Source organism: Vombatus ursinus, unplaced genomic scaffold (assembly GCF_900497805.2).
Source record: "Vombatus ursinus unplaced genomic scaffold, bare-nosed wombat genome assembly UNPS02000482.1, whole genome shotgun sequence".
Taxonomy (NCBI): domain Eukaryota; kingdom Metazoa; phylum Chordata; class Mammalia; order Diprotodontia; family Vombatidae; genus Vombatus; species Vombatus ursinus.
The window spans coordinates 1-9,734 of NW_020940260.1; the positions used below are offsets into that span (position 1 = coordinate 1).

General features: G+C 40.9%; 1 protein-coding gene across 3 annotated transcripts; it reads left to right on the top strand.

Moving 5' to 3' along the window:
- Positions 1 to 6: 6 nt before the first annotated feature.
- On the top strand, positions 7 to 8,851 carry LOC114038543 (von Willebrand factor A domain-containing protein 5A-like). Of its 3 annotated transcripts, none has more exons than XM_027855961.1 (5): positions 7 to 106; positions 645 to 791; positions 6,002 to 6,138; positions 6,516 to 6,642; positions 7,557 to 8,851. In XM_027855961.1, exons 2-5 carry the CDS (start codon positions 647 to 649, stop codon positions 7,634 to 7,636), a joined length of 489 nt encoding a protein of 162 aa, XP_027711762.1. In that variant the 5' UTR covers positions 7 to 106; positions 645 to 646; the 3' UTR covers positions 7,637 to 8,851. The 3 variants fall into 3 exon arrangements, with proteins under 3 accessions (XP_027711762.1, XP_027711688.1, XP_027711841.1); XM_027855887.1 differs by having other exon boundaries at positions 7 to 101; XM_027856040.1 differs by lacking the exons at positions 7 to 106; positions 645 to 791 and adding an exon at positions 1,929 to 2,744.
- The last annotated feature ends 883 nt before the right edge of the window (positions 8,852 to 9,734 follow it).

A 9,734-nucleotide genomic window follows, 5' to 3' on the forward strand; every position in this document is an offset into this window, starting at 1 on the left:
TGCTATCAATAAGGAGCTCAATCAGCCCATTCAGGGGCCCCTAACTCAGAGGGATATTCCATTGGCTTCTATCAATATGAATGCGCCTCTAGGAAGAGCACGTAAGGTGGATTTCAGCCCCTTGACCCATATTCTAGAGATAAAGAAATCATATTGTTATTTTCTGTCCTTTTGATTTTTGAATGTCCTGCCTGTTGTTTTGAGATGCTTTATTAGAGTAGTTTTCCTGCTGCAATAGCTGGTGGGGGGCTGTATCTTGGGGGAGATGGAAAACTATAGAGAAGACAGAAATAAAGGGGAGGGGAAGAAATATTAAGAAGCATATATCTTAGAGGGTAAGAAAGCCATACTTGCTAAAATTATTGCCAGTTTATTCTTGTATCCCTTAAGCTACAGTTATGTAGATGGCTGCATAATGTTCAGTAGATGGATATTACCTACCAAGAAGATATTGGGGACACACTGAACAGCTGTTGTAGGGGACCACTTTGACATCTACAGAGACAGACGCTCCTGAAGAAAGGACCTTATAGCTAGAGATAGAGAATGTGGTTGGGGCCACACACCTTGAAGAATAATCTTCCTTCTTCTGGACTTTCTATCTAAGCCGTTCTAATCTTAACTCCTTTCCTACTTGGTTTCAGATATGATGTTATCTCCTTTCCAACTGTGTTTACATGATTCATCTTCACCATACATGATAGCAATGAGTAGTTATTTATTTGAGCCTGAGGACTGTGATGATAGATGTGCCTATGACTCAGACTGTTTCACAGTGATGTCTGCCAGAGGTAAGATTCCATTTTTTGTTTTATTTTGCATTTTGGTCTATTCTACCTGTAGGATTTTTTTTTTAAAGTGTCCGCCCCCTCTTCAAAAAACAGAAGACTGCCATGTTTCCAAATTTGGAACAGCTTTCTTTTAAAATGGCATCACTCCATGGTAGCTCAAGCATCAAGTTCACAGAGGATTGCATGGCTAGAGGTGAGGGGGATTCTGGACTCTGCTTTGTGTCATTAGCCCTTTGTGTGCTGCAAACCTCTTGTTCCAAATGATTATTTCTTTGAGGCTTTACCTCTGAAAAGTATTAGGCAAGGGAAGGAAGTTGATTTGTCTCCATATTGCCACTGTGGGCCTTGCTTGGCTGCCTTGTCCCCTGGTCCCTTATATCATTTCTCACCAAGATGTACTCTTCCTGGTGGCTAAGTATCAACTCTTTCTTCTCCTCTCTTCTCTGCTCCAAACTTCACCAGACTTTATAACTCCCAATAAAAGAAGAGGAAATTTTTTTATGGAGTTTGGCACCAAACAGCCCCATCCTTTTCTAAGATCTGCTATCACACATGTGGGGAGTGCACCTTAATGTGGAAACTGTGGGTTTATGAGAAGTCCCTGCAGTTTATTAAGAAGGGAAGTCACATGGTCAGGCCTATGTTTTAGGAAAATCAATTTTGCAGATGTCTGGAGGGTTGATTGGAGTGACAGAGACTTAAGGCAGAGAGACCAGTAAGGATGCAATGCAACAATCCCAGGGACAGTGAATTAGGTTGATGACCATGTAGGTGGATAGAAAGGGAAGAGAGTGCTATGGGAGGTAGACGTGATCAGATTTGGCAACTGATCTGGCTGTGTGGGGTGAATAAGAGGAATTAAGGATGATTCCAAGATCATAAATCTGTTGAATGAAAGGATGGCTATTCCCTTAACAGAAATAAAATATAGGGGGCAGCTAGGTGGCTCAGTGGATATAGCACCAGCCCTGGATTCAAGAGGACCTAAGTTCAAATCCAGCCTCAGACACACACTTGCTAGCTGTGTGACCCTAGGCAAGTCACTTGGCCTCATTACCTAGCCAAAAAAAAAAAAAAGGAAATAAAATATGAAGAAAGATGTATTTGGGAGGAAGATAATGAGTTCTTTTGTGGACTTGTTGACATTGAGATGCCTACAAGATATAGAGTTTAAAATGTCAAATAGGTATTTTATTATGTGAGATTATAGCCCTTGTTGAGAGATGAGGGCTAGAAATATAGATGTGGGCATGATCTCCATGGACAAAATTAAATCTATGGGAGCTAGTTATGTCAATTATTCAGAATAAGGAACAATAGAAGTCCTGAGGAAGAACCTTTGAGTATAACCAGTTAGGTATCCTTGTATAGATGATGGCTCCGGAAGGGAGACTAAGAAGGGTTGGCTAGTTGGAGAGCAGTGTCAAAAAATTGCTAAAATTATAGCCATTTTATTCCTGTATCCCTTAAAGGACAGTTACATAGAAGAATGACTATCCAAGAAGCTAAGGATGCCTCCAGCGTTAATTGCTGCAGATAGGTCGAGAAGGATTAGGATTGAGAAAAGTCTATCTGATTTGGAAGTTAAGAGGCCATTGGTAATTTTGGAGAGAATAGTTTTAATTTAGTAATAAGATCAGAAAGCAAGAAAGATGTTGAGAGGTGAGCTAATCGAGGAAGTAGAGGCAGAGATTGTAAATAGTTTTTTCTTCATATTTCCTGGCAATCACCTGGAAATCCCAATCTTGGTCTCCATCTCAATCTGTTCTTTACTTCCCATCTCTACTTTTTCCTCCTGCATTCAGCATGTAGCAGCAATTTCAAAATAAAACTGGTCGTCAGGTCTTTAGGTTTTTGCTCAGTTCTTCATGATCTTCGGGATTGCATCGTGGGTTTCTTCTGGAGACATCCTGTGCCCCCATAGGATCGGGAGGAGTGGATGGTGGTTTTCAGGTGAGGTCATCTCAGGAGGTTTTCCTGTCATGTACTTGAATAACTTTATGTCTTATGAACTCAAGAGAGCTTTCTATTGTTATGATATGTGTACAAGTGGTTCTAGAGAACAAAACTAGAAGCTGTAGTTAGAAGTTGGAAAATCACAAATGAAAGTTTGATATAAGAAAAAAGCACCTTATAAACTAGAGCTTGCAAACGAAAAATGGGCAGCCTCGAGTTAGTGGGTACCCCTTTACAGGAGGTCTTTAAGCAAAGGCTGGTGCGATGTTGTAGTGGGGCTTCCTGTGGGGTTGTATGGAATTTGACCAGAGGCCTACTGTGGTTCCTTAAAATTCTGAAATAATTGTGTTTCTCTGTAGAGGCTGTGTTAGTCAAGAAGTCATCAACCATTCATTTTTGCCTCATTCTTCTCTGGCTGTTTAACAAATGTTTTCCCCAGTGAATCTACTTCATTGTTCTTCTGAAGGCCAAAAATGTGCTTTACTGAAAAGACTTAGCTCCCAGCATCACCTCTGTGGGAAGCCTGTCAGGCTTATTTCTTAGCTCCACATGTTCTGCCTCTTCACTTCCTTCTCTACATTGAACTTGCCAACTTGCCAACTTGAGGTTCCCCCTAGTACAGTTTTACTTTCTCTTTCCTTCTGTGACTCATCCAACTTCTTCAAAAATTTAGATGCTGTACCATTTGGTGCATATCTGTTTAGTATTGATAATACTTCATTGTCTGTGGTATCTTTTCACACCTCTTGGTTTCCTTCCTTATTTCTCTTAATTAGGTCTATTTTTGCTTTTGCTTTCTCCCAGATCATGATTACTATTTTAACTTCATCTGAAGTATAATAGATTCTGCTCCAGCCCCTTACTTTTACTCTGTATGTCTCTGTTTCAGATATGTTTCTTGTAAATAACATATTGTAGGATTCTGGCTTTTAATCTATACTACTATCTGTTTTTATTTTATGTATGAGTTCATTCTATTCATATGTATAATAATAATAAATAACTGTGTATTTCCTTCCACCTTGTTTTGGTCTTGTTTATATTTCTTCCTCTCTTCCCTTTCACCCTGTCTGTCCTTACAAAAGTTTTACTTCTGATCACTGCCTCCTCCAAGCCCCACTCCTTCTCTCAGCCCCGCTTCCTCTTCTCTTATCCTCATCACTATTTGCTTTCCTATAAGGTAAGACTGATTTCTATTTCCAACTGAGTATGTTATTCCCTCTTTGAACCGATACTGATGAAAGTAAGATTAAACTTTGCCTGCCACCTCCCCCATCTTCTTCTTCATTCTAAAAGCTCTTTCATACCTCTTTTACTAAGATGATTTACCCCATTCTATCTCTCCTTTCCCTCTTCTTCCAGTACAATCTTCTTTCTTACTCCTCAATTTTTGGAATTTTTTTTTGGATATCGTTCCATCAAGTCATCTCACACCATCATCCTACGTCTATGAATACTCCTAATTGCCCTTATAGTGTTAAAGTTCTAAGAGTTACAAATATCACCTTACCGTGTATGAAAATAAACAGTTTAACCTCATTGAATCTCTTATGTTTTCTCTTTCTTGCTTTTGTTTTACCTTTTTATGTTTCTCTTGAGTCTTGTATTTGAAGATCAATTTTTTTATTCAGCTCTGGTCTTTTAATTAGGAATGCTTGAAAGTCCTGTTTCATTAAATGACCATTTTTCCCCTGAAGGGGTATACTCAGTTTTGCTGGCTAAGTTATTCTTGGTTGTACTCTTATCTCCTTTGCCTTCCAGAATATCTTATGCCAAGCCTTTTAGTTCTTTTATGTAGAAGCTGCTAAATCCTATGTAATCCTGACTGTGCCTCTACAATATTTGAATTGTTTCTTTTCGTCTGCTTGAAGTATTTTCTCCTTGAACTGGGAGCTCTGGAATTTGGCTATGATATTCCTTGGAGTTTTCTTTTTGAGATCTCTTTCAGGTGGTGATTGGTGGATTCTTCCCATTGTTGTTTTGTCCTCTGGTTCCAATATATCAGGGCAGCTTTCCTTGATGAGCACTTGAAATATGATGTGTAAGCACTTTTTTGATCATGGTGTTCTTGCAGTTCAATAATTCTTAAATTATCTCTCCTAGGTCAATTTTTTTTTAACCAATGAAAAATTTCACATTTTCTATCTTTTTTAACCTTTTAATTATGTTTTATCATATCTTGATGTCTTATGGAATCTTTGGCTTCCTCATGCCCAATTCTAATTTTTAAGGAATTATTTTCTTCAGTGAGCTATTGTACTTTTTTCCCCCCTCAAATTTGGCCAATTCTATTTTTTAAAGGAGCTGTTTTCTTTGGTGAATTTTTGTATATCTTTTTTTCCATTTTTTGTGTTTCTTTTTCCAAGCAGTTGACTCTTTTTTCATGATTATCTTGCCTTGTATTCATTTCTTTTCCAAAAAAGCCTCTAAATCTTATAAAAAATAAATGCTAAAAATGTCTTGATGTACAATTGAGAAAAAAATAAAATATTGTTTAAAATATTATCATTGGGGGGAAAATAAATAAAAATCTTCTTTAAGCTCTTCCATGAGTTCTCTTTGGGGCTGAGACCAATTTGCATTTCTCTTTGAGGCTTCACATGTAATCATTTTGACACTGTTGTTCTCATTCAAGTTTGTGCCTTGAATCCTCTCTGTCACCATAGTAACTTTATATAATCAAGTTCTTTTTTGAGGGGGTTGGAGGGATTTGCTCATATTTTTCTGCCTATTTTGTGACTTTATGCTTATCTATGAGTGTTGGGCTCTGCTCCTACACTGTCCTATGCCTCTTGTCTCCAGGCTCTGGGGCCTTGCTACTGGCTTTCACTGGGCGTCAGGGCCTAGGTGCTGCCTTGTACTGTGAGCAGGGTCTTGCTGCTGGTTGGCTAGTGAGGTGGGGCATCAATGGTGGTCAGGAATGGGGTCAGGACCAGCTGATGACCTGTACTAGGGACCAGTCCTTGCTGCTCTTTTGAACTGGAAATCCTGGCTTGCACTGGAGCAAGGCCTACCAGGTGGATTGCCCTGGGGCTCAGCAGAGCCTTGGGGAAATTGTTGGGGGAGTTGCTGTCGGAGGCTCCATTGATATGAAACCTAGGGACTCTCAAACCAGCGTTACTGCTAGGAGCCCTCTCCATTTTACCCTTCTAACGCATCCTGCTTTGTGTCTAGTAGGACTTTACAGAATGACATTTTCAGTCAACTGCCATTGGGGTGTGAGTGATGCTGAAATTTACTGTTTATTCCCCTAGACACATCCCCATCAGAGTCTCCACTTTTGCAGCTGGTTTCGCTGCAGAAGGCAGATGGTTCCTGGGAACTGGATGAAGCTCTGGCCTCAGTCCTGGGGATGAGTGTTCAGAGTGCATTGGCTGCATTGCCTGATCAGGTAAGGATCCAGAGAGAGGAAGGCATAGGGTGGGGTATGTATTAGGGGGAAGAGCAAGAGAGAGAGAGTAAGGGAGAGCAATCCACCTTTGGACAAAATGATGGGAGCCATTGCTCATTAGGTGTGATCTGTGACTGAGAGAGGTTGATGGAAATACTTTCTAGCCCTTAAAGCTAGATAGTTCTTCATGTATCAGTGCTCAGTAAACATTTATTCATTGAGGAGAACAATAAGGGCAGGGAACTGAAAGAAATAGTTAATGAATCTGGGATCAGTTCTTTCTATGGTCCTGGAAGGGCTAGGAACCATCCCATGGTTTGTCTGCCCCTTTCTGGGGTACCCTGACCCTGGTGCCTTGGGTTCTGTATATTCTCTAGAGTAAAGATGTCCCAAGGTGGGCCACCATCTTAGCTGTGCTGTGGATGCACAGCTCCAGTTGTGACCAGAGAGAAGAATGGGAACTCCTGGAAAGGAAGGCTGTGGCATGGATACAGGCTCGATCTGGTAAGGATACTGCCTTGAGGACCTTTTTCCATATACATCAGGAGACTTGCTATTTCCTCAGGATACAGCTTTATTAACCTGACTAGGATGAAAGATGGAGAGATTGATGGACTGATTCCTTTCTGTTCCACTTTTTTGGTGTTTCAACCCAGAGGATAGACTCATAGATAGTGAGGGACATAGAGGAGACACAAGAAGAAGGTTGGAAATGCCTATGGGAAAGGCTGGTGGGAGATGAAGAACTCTCTACAGAGTGGTCTTGGCCCTCTTCACATTCCTTCTGCCAGGCTGCCAGCATCACTCCTACCATAGATGCCCGGAGACTCATCTAACAGCTATTCACTCCTCTGGTTTCAAGAATATTGTCCCTCAGAAGTGTTTGTGGGTCCAGAAAAAGTGAAAGGGGAATTTAAGGGATGAGAAAAGAGAAAGAACATAACTCTTGGTGGGAATATAGCAGTGCCTTCTGTTAAACATAATAAATGTTTAATGAATGTTTGCTGGAGCTAGAAATGGTTGGGGGAGGACAGAATGGGAATAGGGATAGCTAGATAGTACAGTGGATAGAGCTCTGGCCCTGGAGTCAGGAGGATCTAAGTTCAAATCTGGCCTCAGGTGCTTGCTAGCTGTATGACCCTTAGAAAGTTACTTAACCCTGTTTGCCTCAGATCCTCATCTGTAAAGTGATCTGGAGAAGGAAATGGCAAACTACTCCAATATCATTGCCAACAAAACCCGAATAGAGTCACAAAGAGTGAGACACTACTGAAATGATACAACTGCAACAAAAAGGGGGACAAAGAAGGAATAAAGGAAAGGGAGATGAAAGGGAATAGGATGCAGACTGGTGAAGTGAACCTGCTTCTCTGCTTTTCCTGGCATTTATCATGTTATCCATCTTCTTATGTTTACAGATCCTTCCCTGGGTGAATGCATCAAAGCTGCCAATGCTCTCCTGAAATCATCTGTGGATCCTGCTGTCTTTGGCCTGTGAGAGAAGAAATGGAAGTGTTTATCTCTGGCTGCCGCTCCTTACCCTCTGTGCTGCTAAAACCTGTTGCTGTGCCTTCCTTCCTGGTTATGCTCATTCCCCATAGGGACTGGTCAGTCAGATTCCATGTGGATCAGTTCAAGTAATTTTTAAGGGCTCTACTATGTGTTGGGCATGTGCTAGGAGCTAATGCAAAGAAGACAAAAATGATACTCAGGGGAAAGCAGCAAGTACACAAATTAGTAAATTCCAAAATATGCACAAAATAAATAAAAATAATTTTGGGGGGAGGGTAGAAAGGAGGAAGAATCAAGAAAGAACTCTTCCTTTCAGTTCCACAAACACTTTTATACTAGATCATTCTTTGTGGTTACCAGAATCTCTGTCACTGCATAAAATCCATGAAGTGCAGGGCTGGGGAAGGCAGATATTACTCTAGCTTTTTCCCTTCCCTCCTTTAGACTATCTCAAGGCATATGAATGAAGAATGATTCCCCCTGTTTTATTAATGAGTAAACAGAGGGAGGGAAGTGCCTAGTTTGAAGTGTCTTTTTGTCTGTGTGCAGGTAGGGATTTCACTTTTGAGGAGAGCTAAAATTTAGATAATGGTAGGACATGCATCTTTCATGACATATGTTATTGTATAACAGAACTAGATTTATTATTGTTAGGTGACTTAAAAAAAATTCTTGTAGCACTTTATCTTGCACACTACCTGGCCAAAGCTGGTGAGCAGGTAAGGACTCCAACAAAGAAAGGGATTCCCACTCGAGGTGGAAGGCAAGCATGAGGTTTAACCTAACTCTATGCCTGGAGGATGGGCTTGGAAAGAGATACCTAAACTGCACTGGACCATTCTGATTCTGTCTGTGTGGCCGTTATATCCTCCAGTTCTATAAGCATGATGAGCTCCTCATGCCACCTATGGCAGCTGTTGGAGACATAGAGACTAATCTTTGGTCATGGAGGTGGAATTCTATGACTATTGGCCATGAGCCCTTGGCTTTTAGGCTCTATTCTCTGCTCAACAACAATAGTAGTGGAGAGATGTGGATTAGAAATAAATATCTCTGTCTCTGAGATGAAGGAAAAGGCCTTCTCTGTATGTTACAGTCTTGTATCCTCACTTGCTTTGTCATGTGTACTTAAGCTTTTCAGAAACCTGTTATTGCCTGCCAATATTCAACTACCAAGAATAAAAGGACTTACTTTTAGTTATCTTTGTTTTATCTGGTATTTTATTCTACCTAGTCACAGTATCTTGGTCCTTACCCCCTTAAGCTGCTGTTCTGATTGCCTGCTTTTCCCAGATGACAAACAGTACCCCTTCTGCTCTTTTTCTTCACATATATCCAACTGTTCCATCTCATAAGTAGGACCCCATAATTCAGCCTCTAGTCCCCATTCCCTTGGGTTGGGGATACCCAGGGCAGAATTTCCCAGGAATGTCTTGATAAGCCTGTAATTCATGGCATTGGTGGAGGAGAAAGAGCAATGGAATGATCTAACAGCCTTAAAAAATCTGCCTAGTTATCTGGTATTGGGAAAACATTCTCAATCTGTTTAGTGGAAGATGCACAATCTTGACTCCAGCTGTTCTCACCCTTCTTATTCACTTAGCAATTTTTTAGGGAGACCAGAGGGTTCTCAGCAATTAGATCCAAGACCTTCCTCCAGGCCAAGGACCTTGATGCTCAGGGGCTGAGGGATTTTATAGATCCTTGGGGAGTCCCTGGGAAGTTCCTTCAGAAGTTTGGAGGTTCCTAATATAATAACAGGCTAATCTTCAGAAGTGTGTGTATATGTAGTGGGGATTTCTCTAAGGACAATGTCCAAGTCAACCACAAACACTTTTGTCAACAGGCCTTTTACAGGTCATCAGCTATAGCTTATCTCAGCCGGGGCTTTCCCACAGTCCATCAAACGTTTGTGATTTGTCAGCAGTATCCAGGGGTCCAAGGAAGTTGTGGTTTGAAAGCCAAGGTCACTTAGGAGTGGCAGTAGTGATTTCTAGGGGTGAGGGGATATTGCAAAAAGGAATCCTTAACACAAGTTAATATATGTTCTTAGAAGAGGCCTAGCTAATACAGCATGGATGATC